Source organism: Rhinoraja longicauda, chromosome 10 (assembly GCF_053455715.1).
Source record: "Rhinoraja longicauda isolate Sanriku21f chromosome 10, sRhiLon1.1, whole genome shotgun sequence".
Taxonomy (NCBI): Eukaryota; Metazoa; Chordata; class Chondrichthyes; order Rajiformes; family Arhynchobatidae; genus Rhinoraja; species Rhinoraja longicauda.
Window position 1 is genome coordinate 61,711,417 of NC_135962.1, and position 27,923 is coordinate 61,739,339.

At 47.2% G+C, this 27,923-nt stretch overlaps 1 protein-coding gene across 1 annotated transcript in view; it reads right to left on the reverse strand.

Moving 5' to 3' along the window:
- Positions 1 to 27,923, reverse strand: part of LOC144597549 (choline/ethanolamine transporter flvcr2a-like) — a 109,639-nt gene that overhangs the window by 69,008 nt on the left and 12,708 nt on the right. Inside the window, exons 4-5 of the mRNA XM_078407027.1 lie at positions 25,503 to 26,354; positions 1,930 to 2,071 (exon numbers count right to left, since the gene is read on the reverse strand). Coding sequence (XP_078263153.1) covers positions 1,930 to 2,071; positions 25,503 to 26,354 — 994 coding nt within the window. The remainder of the gene's footprint in view (positions 1 to 1,929; positions 2,072 to 25,502; positions 26,355 to 27,923) is intronic.

Below are 27,923 nucleotides of genomic sequence, written 5' to 3' on the forward strand. Positions count from 1 at the left end.
GATCATTGGCCCGATGGTAGTGAGCAGAGGGGGTGGTGGAAGGAGGCCTGTGACTAGCGGTGTGCTTCGGGCATTGCACTAGGCCTATTGCTGTTTGTGGTTTATATCAACAAGTTATAGAAACATAGAAAATAGGTGCAGGAGTAGGCCATTCGGCCCTTCGAGCCTGCACCGCCATTCAATATGATCATGGCTGATCATTCAGCTCAGTAGCCTGTACCTGCCTTCTCTCCATACCCCCTGATCCCTTTAGCAAAAAGGGCCACATCTAACTCCCTCTTAAATATAGCCAATGAACTGGCCTCAACTACCTTCTGTGGCAGAGAATTCCACAGACTCACCACTCTCTGTGTGAAGAAATGTTTTCTCATCTCGGTCCTAAAAGACTTCCCCCTTATCCTTAAGCTGTGACCCCTGGTTCTGGACTCCCCCAACATCGGGAACAATCTTCCCGCATCTAGCCTCTCCAACCCCTTAAGAATTTAATATGTTTCTATAAGATCCCCCCTCAGTCTTCTAAATTCCAGCGAGTACAAGCCCAGTCTATCCAGTCTTTCCTCATATGTAAGTCCCGCCATCCCAGGGATCAATCTGGTGAACCTTCTCTGTACTCCCTCTAAGGCAAGAACGTCTTTCCTCAGGTTAGGAGACCAAAACTGCACACAATACTCCAGGTGCGGTCTCACCAAGGCCCTGTACAACTGCAGCAGAACCTCCCTGCTCCTAAACTCAAATCCTCTTGCTATGAATGCCAACATACCATTCGCTTTCTTCACTGCCTGCTGCACCTGCATGCTTGCTTTCAATGACTGGTGCACCATGACACCCAGGTCCCGTTGCATCTCCCCTTCTCCCAATCGGTCACCATTCAGGTAATACTCTGCTTTCCTGTTCTTGCCGCCAAAGTGGATAACCTCACATTTATCCACATTATATTGCATCTGCCATGCATTTGCCCACTCGCCTAATCTATCCAAGTCACTCTGCAGCCTCCTAGCATCCTCCTCGCAGCTAACACTGCCACCCAGCTTCGTGTCATCCGCAAACTTAGAGATGTTGCATTCAATTCCCTCGTCCAAATCATTAATATACACTGTAAATAACTGGGGTCCCAGCACTGAGCCTTGCGGTACCCCACTAGTCACTGCCTGCCATTCCGAAAAGGACCCGTTTATTCCTACTCTTTGCTTCCTGTCCGCCAACCAATTTTCTATCCACCTCAACACTGATGAGAACATACAAGGTATGAATAGTTAGTTTGCCGATGACACTGAAATAGGAGATTTTGTGGACATTGAAGATGGTTATCAAGAATGACAACAAATTAAGTTTAATTTAGACAAGTGTGAGGTGTGCATCTGGTGTTTGGTGGTGGTCTGGAGGGCAGAGACTGAGACTGCTGCGTATCAGGCTGGTTTGGAGGCCTTGGTTGTGCATTTTCATTTCTTCCATCATAGATGACCACTTGGCCAATCAAATTTTTTGTCTCTCTTCAGTTCAGTTTAGTTTATTGTAACGTGTACTGAGGTACAGTGAAAAGCTTTTGTTGTGTGCTATCCAGTCATCGTTAGGGTTAGGCGCATCTGACCCATTCCCCCAATTATTTCCCAGGATTTGGGAATGGTCTACTCCTGTTCTTATTTCCTTTGGTCCTAAGTACTGGGATGTTGCAAGGATGTGAAAGCCCCATAAAAAGCTATCTTCCCTGGCAAAGCAGACCTTGAATACAATGATCATTCTGAACTACAGGGCAATTGTATTTATTTATTTATTCATAGTTCACTTCAGCACCATCATTCTGAGCACATTTTGCTTCCAGTGTGTACTCTGTGAAACATAATTAGCATTAAACTGTTTAAAAGATTGTAATCTTTGGAACACACACAGGAACTGTGCAGACGTCCAGTGGCTGGTTTGATCACTCCTTACCGAGTATGACGAGAATGAACAGCAGAGTTGCTACTGCAGCAGTGGCATAAAACATGACATTGATGTGATAAGTCAGCTTATCCAGGTCATCTATGTTGGGGACCAGGATGGGAGGAACAAGAAACCCCATTGCAACTCCCAGCTGTTGAGGGAAGATGGAGAGAGACGTTACTGACCACAAACTTCAACGGGTACATCACAAATACCAGCAAACACCTGATCCAAGCCACCGGCAGCTTGGGAAGACATGAGTAGAATGCACCATTCATAGCATCATTTCTTCCCTATCTTCCAACAATGTCATAAGATATATTTGATCAAATTTCAGGGATTTATCCACCTTTAAACTCTTCGAGACTATCATTACCTCCTCCTTGTAATGTCGATATGTTGTAGAACATCACTTCCCTGAATGTGCCTTGTTTGCATGACCACCTCTACGGTTAATGCAGATGAGCAGTATTCATACAAGACCTTGCCCATTCCCCTGGCTCCACACATAGCAGAGCTGGTTCTTACCCTCAACAACTTCTCCTTTGACTCCTCCCACTTCCTCCAAACCAGAGGCGTAGCTATGGGCACTCGCATGGGCCCTAGCTACGCCTGCCTCTTTGTCGGGTACGTCGAACAATCCCTGTTCCAAACGTACACTGGCCCCATCCCCGAACTCTACCTCCGCTACATCGACGACTGCATTGGTGCTACCTCTTGCACCCATGCAGAACTCACTGACTTCATACACTTCACCTCCAATTTCCATCCTGCCCTTAAATATACCTGGACTATCTCTGACATCTCCCTCCCGTTTCTGGACCTCACCATCTCCATCACAGGAGACAGACTAGTGACGGACATTTACTACAAGCCCACCGACTCGCACAGCTATCTGGACTACACTTCTTCCCACCCGGTCCCCTGCAAAAAGTCTATCCCCTACTCCCAATTCCTCCGTCTACGCCGCATCTGCGCCCGGGATGAGGTGTTTCAGACTAGGGCTTCCGAGATGTCCTCGTTCTTCAGAAAACGGGGCTTCCCCTCCTCCATTATAGATGAGGCTCTCACTAGGGTCTCTTCTACATCCCGCAGCTCCGCTCTTGCTCCCCCTCCCCCCACTCGCAACAAGGACAGGATCCCCCTCGTTCTCACCTTCCACCCCACCAGCCAGCGGATCCAACATATCATCCACCAACATTTCCGTCACCTACAACGGGACCCCACCACTGGCCATATCTTCCCATCCCCTCCCCTCTCTGCGTTCCGCAGAGACCGTTCCCTCCGTAACTCCCAGGTCCACTCGTCCCTTCCTACCCAAACCACCCCAACCCCGGGCACTTTCCCTTGCAACCGCACGAGATGCAACACCTGTCCCTTTACCTCCCCCCTCAACTCCATCAAAGGACCCAAACAGTCTTTAAAGGTGAGACAGAGGTTCACCTGCACCTCCTCCAACCTCATCTATTGCATCCGCTGCTCTAGATGTCAACTTATTTATATCGGCGAAACCAAGCGCAGGCTCAGCGATCGCTTCGCTGAACACCTGCGCTCAGTCCGCATTAACGCAACTGATCTCCCGGTGGCCCAGCACTTTAACTCCCCCTCCCATTCCCAGTCTGACCTCTCTGTCATGGGCCTCCTCCAGTGCCATAGTGAGGCCCGCCGGAAATTGGAGGAGCAGCACCTCATATTTCGCCTGGGCAGTTTGCAGCCCGGTGGTATGAACGTCGACTTCTCCAACTTCAGATAGCTCCTCTGTCCCTCCCTTCCCCTCCTCCTTCCCAGATCTCCCTCTATCTTCCTGTCTCCACCTATATCCTTCCTTTGTCCCACACCCGACATCAGTCTGAAGAAGGGTCTCGACCCAAAACGTCACCCATTCCTTCTCTCCCGAGATGCTGCCTGACCTGCTGAGTTACTCCAGCATTTTGTGAATAAATCCACACATAGAAGACCAGATTGATCCTCAAGGGGGCCTATTCTCTCTCTAGTTCCTCTTTTGCTCTTTAAAGTTATAGAATCTTTTGCAACAGAAGGACAGGCCCTTCTCCCGTGCCATGTCTCCTGTTTGCTCTCCCGATATCCTTGTGTATTTCTACATCGCTGATGCTCAGGCTGCCTGCACTGGATGATTATCCCCTACCCCACGTTATCAGCTTTGTCATCCCAACCTGCTGAAGAAGGGTTTCGATCCGAAACGTCACCCATTCCTTCTCTCCAGAGATGCTGCCTGTCCCGCTGAGTTACTCTAGCATTTTGTCTATCTTCGGTTTAAACTGCATCTGCAGTTCCTTCCTACAACACAAGGGATTGAACTTTGGTTGCTCAGGGAATTTAGTTTAATTGATGGATCAGAATGGTATTTGTTAGATGTACCTTTTATACAGAAATTAAAATCAACACATTAAGGACAGCGGAGGCAGGAATTCATCAACTGCTCGAGTGCAGGATTTCAGATTGCTCAGAGTCACAAAGAGCCCTAACCAGCAGGCTACGTACAAAGGCTGGGAAGTGGGAGTCACATCAAAAGGTCCAGTTTTGTTTAGCAAGGACACGATGGGTAGAATGGCCTGCCTCCACGCTGTAAATCTTTGCAATGCCCTGGTCTTATTACCATTGCCTACAAAATCATCACATTGACATTTCATCGCTCCTGCTGTACCAGATCGCCTGCTTTTCTTTTGTTCACTCCACCTTTCCCTGCAACATTAACCCCTTTACCTTTTTGCAGATCGTCCCCTCTCCCTGCTGCTGATTATTTACAGCACTCTGCATTAAACTCCCTTGTTCCAGACTACCACAACAAACCATAAGAAGGATCTTAAAAGTTGCAGCTGGTGAGAGATTTGATGCAGTGTTTTTAAATATTAATAGTTCCCTGGGCTTGGGGAATATCTGTCAGACTGGAAATAAAGCCAGTAATTCTGAAAGACAAAGGACGAAGGTTCCATCATATTACCTGGACCTGCGTCAATGGGAAGAGTGGAAGCCAGTATTAAACCAGCAATTCAACATTCCAGGCGTGACAGGGAAGCATGCAAATTAGTGGATGACATTGCAATATTAAAGGAGTGCTACTGTGGGTTTTGTCTGAGACTCTTCAATTGGGACCATGTGGGAGAGAGGAGGCAACCGCTCAGCTGGGTACACCACCGCTTCCAACAGTCAGCAGAAGCTAGGGCAGAGAGGTGCAAGAGTAATATGAGCAAGGCACTTCAACTTCCCCAACATTAATCAAGATCACTTTCATGTGAAAGGAGTGGAATTTATGTCCAGCACAGTTTTTAGAGCCAGTATATAGATAGTCTAGTAGAGATGGGGTGAGTCTGGAATCAATCTTAGGGAATGTAAACAGGCAAGTGAAGGCAGGGTAACCATAATTGTAAAGTTCAAATCAATTAGGGAAAGGGACAAAGATGGTTCCAAAATTAAGGTCCCAAAATGGGGGAGGGCTGACAATAAGAGACGGGAGTTGCTGAAGGCAAACTCCATCGGACAGGTGAGAATCATTCAAGAGCACCTGGATGAGAGCTGAATGCCAACAGCCTCCGGTAAAGGCAAAGCCTAACGACAAGTTCACAGAAACCTGCGTGCCGAGCAATAGTGAGGGTTGGATTAAAAAAAATTAACCAAACAGCAGAGACAACTGGGCATGGGAGGGTACCTTGGAAATTGTAGAAGGGGAGGTCTTAGGAATTCAGAGGGCAAAGGGGGACATGAAAATCCACTGGCAAACAAGATTATAGATAATCCCAACTCATTTTACCAGTACATGCAAGGCTCGAGGATAACCAGAGAAAGAGCAAGGCCTGTTTAGGAGTTACAGGAACAATTTGCGGGTAGAGTCAGAGGACATAGGCATGGCATTAATCCTTCTTCCACCCCAAAACGTCACCTATCCATGTTCCCCACAGATGCTGCCTGACCGCTGAGTTACTCCAGCACTCTGTGAAACGTCACCTATCCATGTTCCCCACAGATGTTGCCTGACCCGCTGAGTTATTCCAGCACTCTGTGAAACGTCACCTATCCATGTTCTCTGCAGATGCTGCCTGACCTGCTGAGTTACTCCAGCACCATGTGAAACATCACCTATCCATATTCTCCACAGATGCTGCCTGGCCCGCTGAGTTACTCCAGCACTCTGTGAAACGTCACCTATCCATGTTCTCCAGAGATGCTGCCTGACCCGCTGAGTTGCTCCAACATTGTGTCTATCGTTCATCCTTCTCATCTGGATTCACTAAAACCCACATTTTAGTTAAAACATTCAAAGAGAGGGGCAGATTAATTGTGGAATAGATTTAAATAAAAAAGATATATTAGATATTTCAGCAAAGGTGGATGAGCAGGATAACACATTAATTAGGCCACAGCTGGGTATACAGTTCTTGCTCACGTCATTGTACTGGAGAGGGGCAGAGGAGATTTAGTATGTTGTGCCTGGAATGAAGCAGCTCAATTGAGGAGTGCCTGAATAGGCTGGGTTTGATTTGTTTGAGGGGAAGGAGCCAAGGGGGATCCAACAGAAGTATATAAAATTATAGGGGGCATGGCCAATGTAGAGAGCAGGAAACCATTCCATGTTTTGCAAAGGCTTCTGACACTCAGGAGCACAAGGTTAAGATAAGGCCATGAAGGTTTAAAAAGGACCTGAGAAATAATTCCTCTGCAGAGAGTGGTTGCAATCTAGTTCCACTGCTTAAATGGGTGGAGAAAGCAGCAATTCTGACAAAACCCGAGTAACTGGACAAGCATTAAAAACTGCCCATCCATAGGACAGTATGGACCAAGGGCTGGTAAATAATAATAATAATAATAATAAGCATTTATTTTATATAGCGCTTTACCAGGTGCTCAAAGCGCTTTACAAAAACAGTCAAACAGACAAACTATCCTGACGGTATAGATGGATACTTGATGGGCTGAAGGGCCAGTTTGTGTTTTATAGGATTGTATGATTCTTCAACAAAGTATCATTAACAACACTAACAATAATGATGGTTCAATGGTTTATTTATTGTCACGTTTACAGAAATGCAGTGAAATGCTTGTTCTGCATGCTTGCCTTAGCTACAGGGAGGAGGTTGAGCACACAAGGACTTTATTCCTTGGACCACAGGAGACCAAGGGGTGATTTATAAGATCATGAGGGGAATAGAGAGGATGAATGCAGTCTTTTGCCCATCGTAGGGGAATAAAGGACAATAGGACACAGGTTCAAGGTGCGAGGGGAAAGATTTAATAAGAATAATAAGATTTAATAAGAATCTGAGGGGCAACTTTTTCACTCAAGGGGTGGCGGATATATGGTACAAACTGTCAGAAGAGTTAGTTGAGACAGGTACCACAACAGCATTCAAAAGACACTTGGACATAAAAATATATTTATATATCATAAACAGCAGCAGTCACAGCACAGATACCTGTGGAACTCCACTGGTCACAAACCTCCAGCCAGAATAATATAAGAAAATAACTGCAGATGCTAGTACAAATCGAAGGCATTTATTCACAAAATGCTGGAGTAACTCAGCAGGTCAGGCAGCATCTCAGGAGAGAAGGAATGGGTGATGTTTCGGGTCGAGACCCTTCTTCAGACTGAATAACACCCATCCACCACAACCCTCTTTCTATCTGTAAGCCAGTTCTGAATCCGTATGACCAAATCACTGTTAATGCCAAGCATCTTAATCGTCTGGATCGCCTATCATGGAGGGGCTTTACAAATGCATGTAGACAACATCCACTGCCCACACCTATGACAAGAGAACATGCAAAGATCTTTGTTTATCGTGCTATCTCGTCTCTTGTCTCTCTCAATAACCTGAGATGGATCTCATCAGGCCCTGGGGTTTTATCCACCTTAATACTCTTCAAGAGCCCCAACTCCTCTCCCTTCTTAATCCCAAACTGCCGTTGCATATTAGTAATCTCCACACTGACTCTATGACTCATAGTTCTCCATGTCCTTCTCCTTTGTGAAAACAGATGCAAAGTATTTGTTTAGTACCTCACCTACATCTCCAGACTCCAGTCACAAGTTCCCTACTTTATCCCTGAGCGGTCCTATCTTCCCCCTGGTTACCCTCTTGTTTATTGGTACAAAAAGCTTTGGGATTTTCTTTAATCCTGCAATGTCATGGCCTCTTTTAATCAGCCATTTGAATACTTTTCCCCTTGCTTTACATTCCTTGCTCCCTGAACATGGTAACACAAGTAGATAGCATTGCAGAGATGTGCAGGGCAAGTTGTTTTCTGAAAAACAGAGTGGTGGGGGCCTGGAACGCGCTGCCGGAGGTGATGGTGGAGGCAGATACAATAGTGGTGTTTAAGAGACTTTTATACAGGCACATGGATAAGAAGTAAATTGAAGGGAATTGAATCACATGGGCAGAAGGGATTATTTTAATTTGCTATTATGTATGTCGCAGACAAAGTGGGAAGAAGGGCCTGTTTCCTGTGCTATACTATTTTATGTTAGACTCCGGACGAAGCAGATGAATAGTGGGGACCCCCAAGGGGCTGAAAGGTCCAGTGCTGGGACCACTGCTTTTTGGGCATGAATTCACTGACGTTACCCCTGCAGCTCCCCCTAGGTCCACACTGCAGAATTCCTCCCCAATCAGCACCTGTGTGTTGTGGTTTAATACGAGGCTTAACACCACCTCCTCAGTAGATGACTGGGAACACATTCAATTCAAGAATATACACACAGGATTTGAAAAGTTCAATTTCATAGACAGTTGCACCCACAATCCAGATCATAATACATCAGTGTAACATAATACATCAGATTTTAAATAAAACAAAGTGCTGGAGGATATCAGCAGGACAGGCAGCATCTGTGGAGGGGATGGACAGAAGGCATTTTAGGATGAGACCCTTTTTGTCCAATTCCCTCCTCAGATGTTGCCTGATCTCCTGAGTTCCTCCAGCATGCCATATTTTGCTCAATTCCAGCAGTCTCTTGCGTGTAACTGGTTTAACTGGCCTAAGGGTCTTATCTGTCATCTGATCCATGGTCTGAATCTTATATGTCTGCACTGCTCACACAACCTTGCTCCTTTCTGTCCATTGCTTATCCAATCTATTATTAAATATTGTCGTGGGCTCTGCTTCAGTCAGATTTCTGCTTTCAGTGACACCTGCTGAGGGACACATTTGTCAATGTTAAACAGGTCCACTGCTCCTTAAACATGTATAAGCAGGCTCAGCTCTAACAAACAAATGCGTCGCCACCACTCCCTATCTTAGCTCACACAAGATGCCACGTAGACGGATTGCAGTCAGTGCTCGCTGTATTAAACGCTCAATAAAGCCATAATATTTAGGAGGGGGAAAAAACAAAACAAAAGCTAAATGTTGGAATGATAACTCTGTGATGCTTGATCACTTTGCCCTGTACATATAATGTGGTGTAAATGTCAGGATACCATGATTTTAATCGCCTGTAAACATTAATAGGGGTCACTTAGTCCCTGAACTGGAACAGGATACCTTTGGTTAGCAAAGCACTCGACACATAGTCATGGATCAGTAAACAGAGTTGGACCTGCACCAGAGTTTGGCAATTGCCTGTTCAGAGTTATGTTTTGGTGGAAATATTAAGATAAAGGAACACCTGGAAAAGCAGAATCTGTCAGCAGCTAAAGAAAGGGCCTGGCACAGAGCATCTGCAACATGTGGCACTTTCTGCTTCTTATTTTGCTGGCTCCACCACTTCCTCTCCAGAGGAGTTTCATTTTTCAACTTTAACTCTGACACCATCAGTCATTGCTCCATGTCCTATACTCCCCAAAGATATAGTCCACCTTCCCACTCCCCAGTTTTATGCTCAGCGCTAAGGTTAGTCTGGTTTCTTGTCCTCTGGCCAAGCATGCATTGATATTTTCAATTTTCCTTTTGAGCCAATTAGCCCTTCGATTCTATGACACAGTGCAATTTGCGTATTAATTTTCCCTATAACCTATTCTCCCACATTCCTATCAACTCCCCAAAATCTACCACTAACCTACATTAGCACCTAATTAAACTACCAGGCCATGCCTCTTTAGGATGTAGGAAGAACCCAGAACACCCGGGGCAAACCCACGTGGTCAGAGGGAGAACTCCGCATAAACAGCAGCAGAGGCCAGGATTCCTCTCAACATGTGGGTACAGTGTAACCAGAGCACATTCATGTCATCTGCTCTGGGGAAAACATTCTCACTATCTACCCTATCCATGCCCTCATAATTGTGGACATCGCTGTCAGGACTCCCTTGGGCCTCCTCTACTCCACGGAAAACAAACCCAGTCTACCTGCTCTCTCCTCATGTGGCCTACTCCTGCACCTATTGTCTATTTCATCCCTGGCCTCTCCAAAGCATCTTGTCCTTGCTGCACTGCCCGACTCATTATGCACCATTCTATCACATGTAGTTCCACATAATAAACATTTATCCAATGCTAGGTTTAAGTCATTCAATCGGGAATAGCTTCCCTCGTTATACCTTAGCTGGATCAATCAAGTTGTCCATCTCTATCAAATCTCTCATCCTTTCCTACTCTAAAGAGAGAGAGCCATCTGGCTTCTCCAGCCCTATTCTTGAAACCTTCCCCTCTCCCACAATCGTGCACAATTTACCAAGACTTTGCCACTGTCACTGCTGATCCTCACAAACACCCTATCCAACCATTCCAGTTACTTTCCTGTCATTTCTGTATTGTCTTCAATGGCGAAGGTAGACACAAAATACTGGAATAACCCAGTGGGACAGGCAGCATCTCTGGAGAGAAGGAATGGGTGATGTTTCAGGTCGAGATCCTTCTTCAGACTTCAATGTCACCTTTCATGAGACTCATTCCATGTTCTGGTCTCTTGGACTCTCGAATAAATTCCGTAGCTAGACACAAGCTCATTCCTTCCTATCCTGAAGTTCTATTACTCCCCCCCCCCCCCTCCCATTAGTTTTCAGACCAACCCCCCTTCCCAACAAATTAATTGATCTGTCTAACTTCATTTCTGCTTCAAACATCTCCAAGCTTCTCAAAATCAGACATGGAAGGAACTTTAAAGATTATCTTCAAACAAGAAATGAACCAGGGAAACTGTAAAACATATTTTGAAAAGTGAAGAAACAAGGAACTGCAGAATGTACTTTAACACAAGGAACTGCAGATACTGTTTGACAGAAAAAGACAAAGTGCTGGAGTAACTCAGCGGGTCAGGATGTACCCCTGGAGAACGTGGATAGGTGGCGTTTCGGGTTGGGACCCTTCTTCAGACAAGAACTGTGGATTCTGGTTTACAAAAAAAAAAGTCAAAGTGCTGGAGTAACTCAGTGAGTCAAGCAGCATCTCTGGTGGACATGGATAGGTGAGACATCGGAGTCTGAAGGGCCCTGTCCACGTCACCTATCCTTCACCTCTAGAGATGCTTCTGACCCACTTGTTTTTTGAAAAGCAATGACATTCAGCTACTAATGTCTGGTTCAAACTGGTCTAGCTACATTGAAGAGATGCAAATTAAATTCTATTTACATCAAAGTCTCTTATTAAAGGAATCTCGCATGCTGGCAAACATCTAAAATTTCAGTCAGTGGCTTAGCATTTGCCATGAGCATAACATGTACCTTTCACCATCAAGGGCCAGACGTGATCTGCAGCAGTGCATCTGATCAACAATCTGCCCCAGTTTGAGGAAGGGTCTCGACCCAAAATGTCACCCATTCCTCTCTCCAGAGATGCTGCCTGTCCGCTGAGTTACTCCAGCTTTCTGTGTCCGTCTTCGGTTTAAACCAGCATCTGCATTCCTCCCTGCACATTTATTCTGTACCAAGGGTTAGCTGGCCAACATTACATTTGCTTCTCGAGACAATAGTCTTGAAATAGGTTGTGGTTTTGCAAGAGGCCTTGACACTCAGACAATGGCAATTAACAGGGTTTCAAAAGTCAACCCCATAGCAATTTAGAAATAGCTGTCAGGAAGGGGTTGTGATAAAACAGATTAAAGGTTAAACAACAAGTTATTGGTGAGTCATTCATCCCAATTATGAATGCTGTGACCCTACAAATCAACTTCCCCATTGCAAAATAATTGTTAACCCAACCCCCACACCCCCCTCCCAACAGTTCTCCAACCTGTCCACACAATCTCCTAACTAGTGGTCATTTTGACAAGCAGCCAGACAACTGATGCCCACCCCAACCCACCCTTCCAAGCCTGTGCCAAAACAGCAGACCAATGCCTGTCACCAGAAATCAAAGTGAATCGAATTATTTAGCTGCAAGATGCTCAACCAAAAATCAGAGCCACACTGTGGTGCAACATAGAGCTGATGCCTCCCAGGTCCATCCTGGCCTCCAATGCTGACTGTGAGGTATACACACTGCATGGTGTCCCTCTCACAAGACTTGCAGGTTGGTACAGACCTAGTGGACCGAAAGCTCTGTTGCTGTGTTTCTTAATTACAGCATGGGCAGAAACCAACAGTAATTCCCTGCTCTCCGAATGCTTCTGAGATCTGTACTAATTACAACAGGTAAAGTATCACAACACCATCTCTGCACAATCCCCTAACTTTACTGGAAGGTAATGTAAACTAATGTGCTCTGCTCTGCAGGCCCACATGTCCTCAGGGTCGAGCTGAGTCAAGCCCACATCTCCCCTGGGCTGAGCTGTGCCAGGCCCACATTGCCCTAAGTCAGCCTCTGTCAGACCCACATGTCCCCAGGTCAGCCTCTGTCAGACCAAGATCTCCCCAAGTCAGGCTGTGCCAGGCCCACATCACCCCAGGTCAGGCTGTGAAGAAGGGTCTTGACCCAAAACGTCACCTATTCCTTCTCTCCAGAAATGCCTGTCCCACTGAGTTACTCCAGCATTTTGTGTCTATCTTCGGTGTAAACCAGCATCTGCAGTTCCTTCCTCCACCCGCATCTTCCCAGGTCAGACTCTGCCAGGACAACATCTCAATAGACAATAGACAATAGGTGCAGGAGTAGGCCATTCGAGCCAGCACTGCCATTCAATGTGATCATTCACAATCAGTATCCCGTTCCTGCCCTCTCCCCATACCCCCTGACTCCGTTATCATTAAGAGCTCTATCTATCTCTCTTGAAAGCATCCAGAGAATTGGCCTCCACTGCCTTCTGGGGCAGAGAATTCCACAGATTTACAACTCTCTGAGTGAAAAAGTTTTTTCTCATCTCCATTCTAAATGGCCTACCCCTTATTGTCAAACTGTGGCCCCTGGTTCTGGACTCCCCCAACATTGGGAACATGTTTCCTGCCTCTAGTGTGTCCAATCACCTATTCCTTCTCTCCCGAGATACTGCCCGACCTGCTGAGTTACTCCAGCATTTTGTGAATAAATCCCTTAATAATCTTATAGGTTTCAATAAGATCCCCTCTCATCCTTCTAAATTCCAGTGTATACAAAGCCAGTAGCACCATTCTTTCAACATATGACAGTCCCGCCATTCCGGGAATTAAACTCCCTAAATAGAAAGAATGTCCTTCCTCAAATTTGGAGACCAAAACTGCACACAGTACTCCAGGTGCGATCTCACTAGGGCCCTGTACAACTGCAGAAGGTTCAAAGCCCAGGTTACACTCATTCATCACATTCGCCCGACACCAAAATCCTAAAAGTTCCGCGCTCCACTAGAGGAAGGAATTACCAGACAAACAGTGGAAGATTTACGGATATAATCAAAGCTTCCTTGAAAAAACCAAAGAGGAGGAGCGGCAGTGTGAAGCAAGTCCATGCATTAGGAGCACAGGTCCTGTATTTTTTGTTGTGCAGAACGAAAGCACAAACTTAAACAACCGACCCACCCGCCCGGTCACCACCAAATGTCCAATCATGGAAGAATCTGTGCTCCCACTTGGGCTTCAGCCACCTCAGAGGCCACATGCCTTGAATGGAATTAAGTAACCATTTTGTCCTTGTACTAGACCTTGATTAGGTCTCAGTTAGAACACTATGCAAGTTTTTAATCACATACCATATGAGATAATTTTGAGTTTTTTTGAAAGGGTAGAGAGAACAAATACAATTACAACACAATTGCAAATTAAAGTCAGATTATCAAGACATTAAATTATCATTAAATTATTAGCCTATAGTCCATAATGCTTGGGAGAAAGACCTATCATTTATTTATTTGCCACTATACTCCACAATTTGAGATTTGTAATAGAAAAAAAATCACATGTGGTTAAAGTACACATTGTCAGATTTTAATAAAGGTCATTTTTTCACATTTTGGTTTCACCATGTAGACATTACGGCAGTGTTTATACATAGTTGCCCCCATTTCAGGGCACTATAATGTTTGGAACACAGCAATGTCATGTAAATGAAAGAAGTCATGTTTAGTATTTTGTTGTATATTCTTTCCATGCAATGATTGCTTGAAATCTGTGACTCATGGACATCACCAGTTGCTGGGTGTCTTCTCTGGTGATGCTTTGCCAGGCTTGTATTGCAGCCATCTTTAGCTTATGCTTGTTTTGCGGGCTAGTCCCCTTCAGTTTTCTCTTCAGCATATAAAAGGCATGCTCAATTGGGTTCAGATCGGGTGATTGACTTGGCCACTTAAGAATTGACCATGTTTTAGCTTTGAAAAACACCTTTGTTGCTTTAGCAGTATGTTTGGGATCATTGTCCAGCTGTAGAATGAACTGCCGGCCAATGTGTTTTGAGGAATTTGTTTAAACTTGAGCAGATGGGATGTGTCTATACACTTCAGAATTCATTATGCTACTAACATCAGCAGTTGTATCATCAATGACGATAAGTGAGCCAGTACCTTCAGCAGCCATACATGCCCAGGCCATAACACTCCCACCACCGTGTCTCACAGATGAGGTGGTATGCTTTGGATCTTGGGCGGTTCCTTCTCTCCTCCATACTTTGCTCTTGCCATCACTCTGATATAAGTTAATCTTTGTCTCATCTGTCCACAAGACCTTTTTCCAGAACTGTGGTTGCTCTTTTAAGTACTTCTTGGCAAACTGTAACCTGGCCATCCTATTTTTGCGGCTAACCAGTGGTTTGCATCTTGCAGTGTAGCCCCTGTATTTCTGTTCATGAAGCCTTCTGCGGACAGTGGTTATTGACATCCACACCTGACTCCTGAAGAGTGTTTCTGATCTGTCGGACAGGTGTTTGAGGATTTTTCTTTGTTATAGAGAGAATTCTTCTGTCATCCGCTGTGGAGGTCTTCCTTGGCCTGCCAGTCCCTTTGCGATTAGTAAGCTCACCAGTGCTCTCTTTCTTCTTAATGATATTCCAAACAGTTGATTTTGGAAAGTCTAAGGTTTGGCTGATGTCTCTAACAGTTTTATTCTTGTTTCTCAGTCTCATAATGGCTTCTTTGCCAAACCTTTTTAAGCCAAGCTACAACTGTATTTATAAGGGCAGCACAGTGGCGCAACTGACAGAGCCACAGCCTCACAGCGCTAGAGACCCGGGCTCAATCCTGATCTCGGGGTGTTGTCTGTGTGTGGCTTGTGTGTTCTTTCTATGACCATGTGGGTTTCCTCCAGGTGCTCCGGTTTCCTCTTACATCCCAAAGATATGTGGGTTTGTTGCTTAATTTGCCTGTGTAAATTGTCCCTAGTGTGCAGGGAGTGGATGAGAAAGTGGGGTAACATAGAGCTAGTGTGAACAGGTGACCACTGGTTTGCATGGACTCTGTGGGCTGAAGGGCTTCCATAAAACAAACTGGAAACTTGAAGCATACAAGGTGATGCCGGAAATTGGGAACTCTGCACTGCTTCAGTGATTTTTTAAATCTATTATTCTTCTACTACAATCATTGTATTCTTATACATGTACACGATTGTGCTTTTACTGAATTAAATGCAAAACAAACACTTTAATTATATCTAGGTATGTGACAATAAAGAACCATTGAACAACTGGATAATGTGTTCAGATTTTGTTGCACTCTTGTAGGAAAGGTGCCATTGAGGTGGAAAGAGGTTAGAGAAGTTTTATAAGAATGCTGCCAAACAAGAATGTCGAGGGTTAAGATACGGGAGAGGTTTGGTAAGCTCGGACTTGGCGTCAGAATCATAAAGCATTTCAGCACAGGCCCTCCTTGTCTATGCTGACCAAGTTGGAATAGTGGGCTAGATGCATTTGTCTTTACTTTATCTTGGTCCATATTCCTCTAAACCCTTATCCATATATCTGCCCAAATGTCTTTTAAAAAGTCATGATTATATTTGCTTCTATTGCATCTGCCAGCAGCTTATTCCAGATATGGACCTTTCAGTGCAAAGTTGCCCCAGAGGCCTCGCTTAAATTTCTCATAAAATGATGAGAAGCATTGAGAAGATGGCGTTATTTCCACTAGGGTGTCAAATGTTAAATACCAGAGGGAATTACTTTAAGGTAAGAGGGGGAATGTTTAACAGAAATTTACAAAGCAAGTTTTATTTTAATTTTTTAATGCAGAGAGTGACAAGTGGCTGCCAAGTGCTACCAAGGTAGGTGCTCGATGCAGTTACAGTAGCAATGATTAAGAGGCATTTAGATGGGCATAGGAACAAGTACGGAATGGAAGGATATAGATCATATGCAGGTAGATGGTATTTAAATCAGCATCGGCAGTTCCTTCTTACACATTTTGTCTGCTCCACTGCAAAACCTCCTCAAGATATGTCTACTTTGAAGAGCTCTCCTCCTCTCTCCGACGAGTTCTACAACATCCTCTCACGCTGCTCCCCGTGATTCCTCCTACACTCCGAATCACTAGCTTCTTATTTTCACCCTACAAACAGCTAATAAGGCATGTTTCCTTTATCATCATTACTTTTTTGCATATCTTTCATTCATTGTTCTTTATCACTCCACATCATCGCCTATATCTCTCCTCCCTTATCCCCAACCAGTCTGAAGAAGGGTCTCCACCCGAAACATCACCCATTCGTTCTCTCCAGTGATGCTGCCAGTCCCGCTGGGTTACTCCAGCCTTTTGTGTCTATCTTAGATGGCATTAAATCTGCATCATGGTCAGCAAAGACATGTGGGCCAAAGGGCCTTTTGTGTGTTATGCTCGTCTATGGAAAATTATACATAGAAAATAGGTGCAGTAGTAGGCCATTCGGCCCTTCAAGCCAGCACCGCCATTCAATATGATCATGGCTGATCATCTAAAATCAGTACCCCATTCCAGCTTTTTCCCCCATATCCCTTGATTCCTTTAGCCCCAAGAGTTAAATCTATCTCAACTACCTCCTCTAGCAGCTGGTGAAACTGCTCCAAATGTATCTTGTAAGGCAATAAAGTCTTGAATCAGCAAGATCAAAAGTCCAAACACAATGTTTTAATTCTAAAACTGTCCCAATTACTGGGTCTATTAACAAATTACAAGAACAATACAGCAGGTAAATCGTTCACTAGCATTAAAGTGGTAAATATGAGACACTAGTTAAAAATTAAGGAATAAAGAGCTGCCATGCAGAAATTTCTTCCAAAAGTGTAGAAATTTAAAAGCTCTGCAAGTCAGATGAACAGAATAGTTCCAAGACTGGATGGTGGGCTTCCTGCTGCACGCCAGGTCTCCTTCTCAGGGCAGCATGGACAGTTCAGGAGCCCATGTACGTTGGAATAACAACAGAAACCGCTGTGCTGACACCCGTCCCAGTGCTAGTCACTCATTGGTGACTTGGCTCAGCTTTTCTCTGCAGTTGTGCCGCCTGGCCTGCAGCCTTGTTATTAGCAACATATCATGTACACAACAAAGGATAATCACCCACTGCCACCATAACCCCTCTGACGTAACCTCAGCTCTTCAACTCAGGATTCTCTGTCCATCCCTCACACTACATTCTTTGCAATTCAGAGTCATAGAGTCAGAGAGGGATGGATACAGGGTGCAAAAACAGGCCCTTTGACACAACATGTCCCAGCTACACTAGTCCCACCTGCCATGTTTGGTCCATATCCCTCCAAACCCATCCTATCCATGTACCTGTCTAACTGTTTCTTAAATGTTGGGACAGTCCCAGCCTCAAATACCTCCTCTGGCAACTTGTTCCATACACCCACCACCCTTTGTATGGAAATGTTACCCCTCAGATTCCTGTTAAATCTTTTCCCCTTCACCTTAAACCTGTCATCTGGTCCTCAATTTATTTACTCTGGGCAAGAGACTCTATGCAACTACCCGATCTATTCCTCTCATGATTTAATACACTTCTATAAGGTCACCCCTGCATTCTCCTGCACTGCAAGGAATAGATTCCCAGCCTACTCAACCTCTCCTTATATCTCACACCCTCTAGCCCTGGCAACATCCTCGTTATTCTTCTCTGTACCATTTCCAGCGTAAAACTGCCCTCTGCAATTCTGAGGAAGATCTTTGACCTGAAACTTTACCACTACTTCTCCACATGTTACCTGGCCCGCTGAGTGTTTCCAGACATTTCTGTCTTAATTTCAGATTTCCAGCATCTGCAGGGTTTTGATTTTCTCATAGCCGAGTGGTGAAACAGGCATAACTGGGTCAAGTCCCAATATTCACAACCCCCTGTGAAAAGAAACTTCCCATCTCAGTTAAAAGTGACACTGTCTGATGTTGTGGTGGTTTATTATTGAACAGAAACACCCTCTGCTAATCTCACAGCAACCCATCTCATTGGCTGTAGGAATAAGACCATTCACATTCTCCTGCACTCGAGTGAGCACAGGGCAATCCTGACCCCTTCCCTGCAGGGACCGCTCCTCATCCCCCCAATCATCCTGGCCATGGACCCTCTGGGCAGGCAGCAGACACCCAGCCCTGTGCATGGGCAGCACAGGAACAGGCCATGTCCGTTACACCACAAAACTCACACAACTGTTTACTTCTCCTGCATTTCTTATTTTACTGAAACATGTAACTGGGTCAAGCCAAATCATTTGCACAAGGCACCTGGGATTCAATAATTCTCCCAGGCAAAAATAAATTCAATTGAAACCACTGGCCTGTTTTTATACTGATGCTTGCTTGGTGTTGACGCCCTAATAATTGGGATAATTGCCCTAATATTTCCCGATTCACCTTCAACATTTTCACGATTTGAATAAAACTTTACTCAATCTCTTCTGCCCTAATGATACGCTACAGAATCTCACTTCCTTCCAGGACAATTTTTCATCATTAGAACACCAAGAAACCTTGGAAAATTCACATAATCGTTTTGACTCCTAATTTGAGGAAAGACATTCTTGCTATTGAGGCAGGGCCGGAATAGGCTACTGCGGGGCCTGTAGTTAGGGTTGCCAACTTCCTCACTCCCAAATACGCGACAAGCTTACGTCACCACCCCCCACGTGACCTCACCCAGCCAGTGGTCACGTGCTCCTGCTCCATCAATGGCGGCCGTCCGGGCCGGGAAGCGGGTTGCTAAACAACCTCCGTTAGGTGGTGCTAGGGCCCACACTGTCCAGAGGTTAGAGTTGCCAACTGTCCCGTATTAGCTGGGACATCCCGTATTTTGGGCTCAATTGGCTTGTCCCGTACGGGACAGTCCTTGTCCCGTATTAGGCCCAGGGGGCGCTGTAGGCCCGGATGCTGTAGGCCCAGACAGTCTAGGTAGGAAAAAAAACTGCAGATGCTGGTTAAAATCTGTGCTTACCTTCCGGAGGTCGGAACAGTGTAGGCCCGGGCTCCGCCTAACGGAGGTTGCGTAGCAACCCGCCTCCTGGCCCGGGCAGCCACCATTGGTGGAGCAGGAGCACCTGGCCGCTAGCTGGGTGAGGTCACGTGGGGCATGGGGCGGTGACATCACCTTGGCCCGTATTTGGGAGTGCTATAGTTGGCACCCCTACCGGAGATAGACACAAAATGCTGGAATAACTCACCGGATCAGGTAGCATCTTGAGAGAGAAGGTATGGTCACAGTCTATTTCCAAGTGCAGGGGTCTAAAACTAGAGGGCAGAGGTCATGGGTTTGGGAGTGTTGTTCGAATAGTCAGAATAAATAACTGCAGCAAATATTGTAGGCAGCACCCCCATGGCCACAGCTGTGAGGTAAATAATCTTCCCTCTTTCGACCATGCGTAGATATATGCAGTTACGGTAAGACCAAGTCAACTAATGTGATACTCGGGCAAGCCCATTGCCTCCATTTGCCTGCTCAGTTCCCAGATTTACTCTCCTGCCCCATTCCCCGACACTCAGACACACTCCTCCCACAGAAGCAGGCAGTGGAATGTCAAACTCACAAATGGTTACAGCACAGAGGGAGCCATTGAAAGTCAGCTCTGTACAAAATAAACCTAGCTTGTTCCGCCCCCAATCTCCACAGCAGTGAGAATTCTTTCCTTACAGGTACATATTCAGTTCCTTACTGCAGCTACAGTTGGAACTACCTTTCTTATTACCCCAAGCAATGCAAAAATATGGTTTTCCTCGAGTTAGCTTTGGCCCTTTTTCCATTTACCCGTTTATGAATCCTAGTTCCTTACCCCTCCAACAAAGGGAACCCTTTCTCTGCGTTGATTCTGTCTACACCCTGCAATTTGAATACCAGGTCTTCTCACAACCTCCTCTATAAAAGGATAACAACCCAGATTCTTAAAGGTCCTTTAACAACTGTTACCCTGAATTGACTATGCCCTTCTCCACAGTCTTTATAACTTCCCTCAAGTTCTCTCAATGCAAGCAAGACAAAGGAAATAGTGATAGACCTCAGGAAGCAAAGCAGTACACGCATTGATGGTGCCGAAGTAGAAATGGTTGAAAGCTTCAAGTTCCTAGGAGTAAATATCACCAGCAACTTGTTCTGGACGAGCCATATCGAAGCAATGGCCAAGAAAGCACATTAACGCCTCTACTTCCATAGAAGGCTTAAGGGGTTCAGCATGTCCCCAACTGCAGATACGCCGCAGAAAGCATTTTATTGGGGTGCATCACAGTATGGTTTGGGAACAGCTCCATCTCAGACTGCAAGAAATTGCAGAGAAGTGTGGATGCAGCCACCAGCATAAACAAGGACGAGCCTCACCCAGTCACTCCCTCTTCTTCCTTCTCCCATTAGACAAGATGCACAGAAGTGTGAAAACACATTAGTACAGATTCAGGGACAGTTTCTTCCCAGCTGTCAACAGGCAACTGAACCATCCTATCAACAACTAAGAGAGCTGTCCTGAGGTACCATCAACCTCATGGAAACCCTCGCTCTTTAATTAGACTTTACTGGATTTTATTTTGCACTATACGATATTCCCTTTGTCCTGTATCTGTGCACTGTGGACAGCTTGATTGTAATCAAGTATAGTCTTTCCACTGTCTGGATAGCACTCAACAAAAAGCTTTTCATCTTACCTCTGGAGGATTCAGAGGAATTTTTACCTCCGATTCCTAGCACCTGCAATTCTTTTATATATCTTTACCTTATACCAATATACACCCAAGATGGCCGCGCCGTTGTGTTTGGCTGCCTGTCGTCGCTCACCTAGAGATCGTAGTGTTCTTCGAGCCACTTTGGTCTACGACCGCCGAACCCTCCTGTTGATCCGACCCTCCGTCGTCGACTTCTTCAGTCCAGGTCCTGGACAAAGTTTCTTCCAACGATCGCTCCTCGATCAACTCCCGGTAGATGTGCGGGCCCAGCCTTACATCCACCGCCGCACGCACCGCGCTAGGAGGCGGGGTAAACGTGCGGGAACATTTGAAAATTTAAAAAACCTCCAACAGCGGCCTACCTCGCCCAGCGCTGCGAAGTCGGACCTGGTCGACCTTACCGCTCCATCCACCGGCGCTCCCTCAAGCTCAGGTATGCCGCTCTTCGCTCTTCGACCGATCATCCCGGTCCCTGGACTGCCGGCCCGCGGGCTCCCAGCAAGGCCATCTGTGAAGCGCAGCGGCGTGGTCTCCCTGAACCTCTGCCCGCTGGCGTGGGAGCCGCTACCAGACCGAAGCTCACCTGCTGTCCCTGCTAAAGTGGCCCTGATCAACGCAAGATCCCTACAGAACAAGACCTTCATCCTCAACGACTTCTTCACCACCCGTGGATTGGACTTCTTACTGCTCACAGAATCCTGGCTTAACCCTGGTGAGCTTGCTCCACTCGTGGAACTCTGTCCTGATGACTGTAACTTTTTCACCTCGCCTAGGCTATCCGGACGCGGTGGGGGCTTAGCCACTGTGTTTAAGAAACATTTCAACTGCCGCCTCCTGAACGCTGATCATTTCTCCAGTTTCGAGGTGCAACTAATTAAAGTAGGCCTAGCCTATCCCCTCTTAATTGTTCTTGTGTATCGCCCACCAAAAATGCATAAGGACTTCATCACCCAATTTGCTGATCTGATTTCTAGCATTTTGCCCAAATTTGACCGGATCATGATTCTTGGTGACTTTAATATTCATGTTTGCTGTCCCACTAAGCCTCTTGTGAGTGAATTTATGCACCTGGTTGAGTCCTTCAATCTGACTCTTCACACCACGGGACCCACTCACAAGTTAGGCCATACTCTCGACCTAGTGTTATCGTCCGGATTCCCAATCTACAACATTGAAACTACTGAAGCCTGTCTATCGGACCACAGCGCTATCATTTTTGACGCATCTCTGCCTTTATCTCCCGCAAAATCTCATCTCCCTGTTCGCTACTCCCGCGACATAAATTCATTGACTGCCAGTAAATTCTCCGAGGCTCTCACAGCTGCCCCCAACATCTGCACTATTGAGGCTTCTCCCCCCCATCTCAGCACTGAGGATCTCGCCTCTTTATTTAATATCACTTGCTCTTCCATCCTGGATTCTATCGCTCCCCTTAAAATGAAAAAGCCTAAGCCCAAAGGTCGGCCTTGGCTCAATGACACCATCAAAGCCCTAAGAAGGGAGTGCAGAAAATCAGAAAGGAGGTGGAAATGTGACAAGCTTCAAATTTCCTTCGAAATTCTGAGAAACAATCTTCTCAAATACCAGGAAGCAGTAAAGTCTGCTAGAGCACAATACTTCTCCGACCTTATTTCCAAAAACTCTCATAACTCCAAGGTCCTATTTAGCACAATTACCTCTGTCATATGTCCCGCCCCAGTACCAGCTTAGTTGGGTCCCCTGCTAAGTGCGAAGAATTCGCTAAATTTTTCACCAACAAAGTTGAGAACATTAGAATTAACATTTCCCCTCCCACCTGGTACGCGGTTGGCATTGATGGCACTGCCCTGAGCTGGTTCGCTTCGTACCTCAAAGATAGGAGTTTCGCCATCAACATAGGCAGTTATTCCTCTGCTCCAGCTAGCCTCTCCTGCGGAGTTCCACAAGGCTCCATCCTAGGCCCCATTCTCTTCTCTCTATACATGCTCCCCCTTGGTCAAATCATTCAAAGGCACGGCATTTCTTTCCACTGCTATGCCGATGACACTCAGCTTTACCTCCCCCTGAAACCCAACAACCAGTCAAATTTAAACAGCCTCTTACACTGCCTTGAGGACATAAAATGTTGGATGGCACAGAACTTCCTCCAATTAAATGAGAGCAAGTCTGAGGTCATCCTATTCACCCCCCCCCCCCCCCCCCCGACTCCATCAAATCGATAACAGGCAGTCTTGGAAGCCTATCCTGCCTAGTCAAACCGCATGTCAAAAACCTCGGCATGATATTTGACTCTGCATTAAAATTTGATAAGCAAGTCAACGCTGTGGTAAAAGCCAGCTTCTTCCAACTTCGTACCATAGCTAAAATCAAACCTTTCCTCCAATTCGACGACACAGAAAAAATCATTCACGCTTTCATTTCCTCCCGCCTAGACTACTGCAACTCCCTATACACTGGGATCAGCCAATCTTCCCTGTCCCGCCTGCAACTGGTCCAAAACGCCGCAGCGAGACTCCTGACGGGTACCCGTAAAAGGGACCACATCACCCCGATTCTGGCCTCTCTCCACTGGCTCCCTGTACGGTACAGAATCAACTTCAAGCTCCTCCTATTCACGTATAAAGCCCTAAATGGACATTCCCCCCCTACATCAAAAATCTTCTAACCCACCTCTCTAACTCCAGGTCCCTCAGGTCGGCCGACTTGGGGCTACTCACTATCCCGCGGTCTAGGCTTAAGCTCAGGGGTGACCGCGCTTTTGCGGTTGCAGCACCTATACTGTGGAACAGCATCCCTCTCCCCATCAGAACTGCCCCCTCCATCGACTCCTTTAAGTCCAGGCTCAAAACCTATTTCTACTCCCTAGCGTTTGAGGCTCATTGAGGAGGCTCTGTGAACTGTTTGCGTGCTACTGTATGTTTCATTTTTTTCCTTAGTACCTAATCAGATGCACAGCACTTTGGTCAACGTGGGTTGTTTTTAAATGTGCTATACAAATAAAATTGACTTGACTTGACTTGATGAATTGCTGTATGGAATCGACATGCACATATTTTCCTCATAAACCATATTCTTTTACTTCTTCAGAAAACTGGTCAGAAGCTACTGAGGCGTCATGGGCGTTTTGCTCGGTCACGCCATCTGCTCCTGCAGGTACACCTACACTCACTGTCTCTCCCTCAGCCACAGCACACGCCAGACACGAGCACAAAGCACACAACGTGGCAGGATCTCACACACACCAGCTTTGCACCAGTGTGCATGTCACACGACCAATGGCAACCCAATACCCACCTCATGCCATCAGTACATGCACACCTACGCACACCCATACCCAATGTAGACCTGTACATGCTGACACCCACATGCCAACAACCATACCAGCATACACCAACACCCACACATGCCAACAACCATACCAGCCCATGGCATCACCCCAATTACTCTATCCGCACACGCCAAAACCCCATGTGCAACATCCCATGCCCGAACACGCCAAACCCCACAGCCACACACAGCAAAGAGATGCTGTCTGTCCCACTGAATTACTCCAGCATTTTGTCACTATCTTTGTACACCCGATCTACACCTGGGCATCTGTTTGCCCCTTCGCCTGCACATTCCCACCCACCTGGACACCTGTATGCCTCTTTACCTGTACATTTCCACCCCCACTCACCTGGTCACGGTACAATAGCATCTCCTCCATCCCCATACTTGGACACCTGTATACCACTTGATCTGTTCACCCCGTCCACACCTGCACATTTGTATGCCCTTTCACCTGTACAATAGCACCTCCTCCACCCCATGCCTGTCTACCACTTCAACACGACTACCCCCCACCAGCACACCTGTATAAACCTGTACACCCCACCCTCTGCATCTGTGCACCCCGACCTCCTGCAACTGTACATCCCATCCCTCCTCCCCGCACCTGGCCACCTGTACACTCCCGCTACACCCCATCACCTATACACTCCCGCTACACCTGTACGCCCCTTCACCTGTACACTCCCGCTACACCTGTACGCACCTTCACTTGTACACTCCTTCACCTGTACACTCCCGCTACACCTGTACGCACCTTCACCTGTACACCCCTTCACCTGTACACTCCCGCTACACCTGTACATGCCCCTTCACCTGTACACTCCCGCTACACCTGTACACTCCCGCTACACCTGTACACTCCCGCTACACCTGTACACTCCCGCTACACCTGTACAGGCCCCTTCGCCGGTACTATACCCCCAACTCCACCTCTCACCTGGTTGCCGAAGACGGCGATGGAGCAGGCGGTGGAGACTTCGTGCGAGCCGAACCAGACGGAGGCGATCCGGGATGGCATGCCGAGGATGAAGACCTGCGCCACGCCGCACACCACCTGGCCCAGGAAGGTGACGGCGAACAGGTCGGGCCGCACGCTGGCGATCTTGATCCAGGCGCCGCAGCAGTTGAGGCCGCAGCCGCAGAGCGCGATCACCCGTAGCCCCTTCTTGTCCAGCAGCCAGGTGACTGGGAAGATGATGGGGATGTAGACCACGAAGTAAATCATGGCGAGCCAGTCGATGGTGAAGGAGCTGACGTTGTAGTACTTCACGAAGATGTTGTTGATGATTCCGTACTGGATCCACTGGAAGGCGTTGCACATCGAGTAGCAGCTGAAGAGGCCGACGATCACCCAGCGCCGCCGGTACACACGCGTGTTCAGGCGGGGCTTCAGCTTCAGCTCGGCCATCCCCGACCCCCCTGCCGCCGCCGCCACCGCCGCTCCCACCCGCACATTCATCTGCTCCAGCATGGCCGCACCGGACACTCGGACACTCCCGCTGCCCTGGAGCCCGGACACTCGGACACTCCCGCTGCCCTGGAGCCCGGACACTCCCGCACCCGCTGCCCTGGAGCCCGGACACTCGGACCGCCAGAGACCGAAAATCAACTCCCGTTCCCCGGACCTGACAGGACCCCCGGACAGCCGCTCCGGACCCTCGGACACTCGCGCTGACTGACCCCCTGCTCGATCTGATCGGACTCCCCGCTCCGGACCTGACCACTCGATGTGACGGGACCCCGCGCTCCGGACTCTCCTGGCCGGAACCTGACTGGACTTGCCCGGACTCTAACGGACAGCCGGACGCGCGCTGTTCCCGAGCCGCCAGTTGCCTGATCCTCGCGACCTGCCACACGCGCTTATAACCGCCTCCCACCCCGCCCCGCCCACCCACCCACGTCACGGCCGCCATGTTGAGACGGTCGGGCAGCGCTCGCCCTGTCCCGTCACGGCCGCCATGCTGGGACGGTCGGGCAGCGCTCGCCCAGTCCCGTCACGGCCGCCATGTTGGGATGGGCGGACGATTGGCGGTGAAGCCAGGACGACGATGGTTTGTTGGGCGTGAGGTAACTGAAACCCTTCAACCTCCGGCCATAAACCACAAAACTCTGCCCCCAACAACACCCTCCCCTCAACATAATCCTTCCCTCAATATCACAACACCCTGCTCTCCGACCACCTCCCAGAATACTCCCCTAGTAATGCCCTGCCTGGCTGCCCTCACTGAACATGGAGCAGGAGCAGGAGCAGGAGCAGGCCCTGCAGCCTGTCCAACATGATGCCAAATGGCCTGATCTACCTGCACATGATCGATTCCCTGCATATCCAAGTACCTTTACAAAAAGCCTCTTAAACACCACTATTTTATCTGCCTCAACCACCACCACACCTGGCTGTGGATGCCGTCAATGGATATATTTAAGGCAGAGGTAGTTAGATTCTTGATTAATACGGGTGAAGGCTTGAGAATGGTGTTAGGAGGGAGAGATAGATCAGCCATCTATCGGAGTAAATTTGATGAGCCAGATTTGATAGCCTAATTATCTATTTTATGATTTAAAAATATTAATTGACGGCCTCCACAGCTTTCTGTAGCAAAGAATTCGACAGATTCACTGCCCTCCGACCAAAGAAATTCCACCTCATCTCCTTCCTAAAGGAACGTCCTTTAATTCTGAGGCTGTGACCACTAGTCCGAGACTCTCCCACTGGTGGAAACAGAAGTACATTATAATTGTATGTACTTATTCAAGTTCAAATACACTTTATTTGTCCCCGTGGGCAATTTACAAAGGCATGTAGAATAGTACAAAAACTATTGGGGGGGGGGGGGGGTTATTAGCAGGGTGAGCAGCGGGACAGGGGTGGTTGGGAGTCGAGGAGCTGAACAGCCTTGGGGACAAAGGTTGCCCGTCTCCTCTGTGTCCCACAACCTGGGCAGTGAAGCCGGTGTCCTGAGGGGAGCCACTCAAGTGCAGAGAACAGGATGTGTGAGGGGTCCTGTAAAATCCTGCCAGCTAACCATAGCATCTGCTGGTCGCATAGGGTGGAGCGAGAGGGCTCTGACAGGGAGTCCAATCATTTTGGAACAGACTTTGGCTGTGCTCTGCAGGCAGTTTCTGTTCTGAAGGCTGATGGAGTGGAACCAGCAGGTGAAGGAGAACGTGATGACGCTCTCAATGAAGGAGTAGTAAAACGTTATCAGGTGTTCCCTCAATGCAGAGAGAGTGTGGAGAGGAGCCACTGACTTTGTTGGGCATCTGAAAGGATTCGGCATGTTCACAAGTTATAGGAGTAGAATTAGGCCATTTAGCCCATCAAGTCTATCCGCCATTCAATCATGGCTGATCTCTCTCT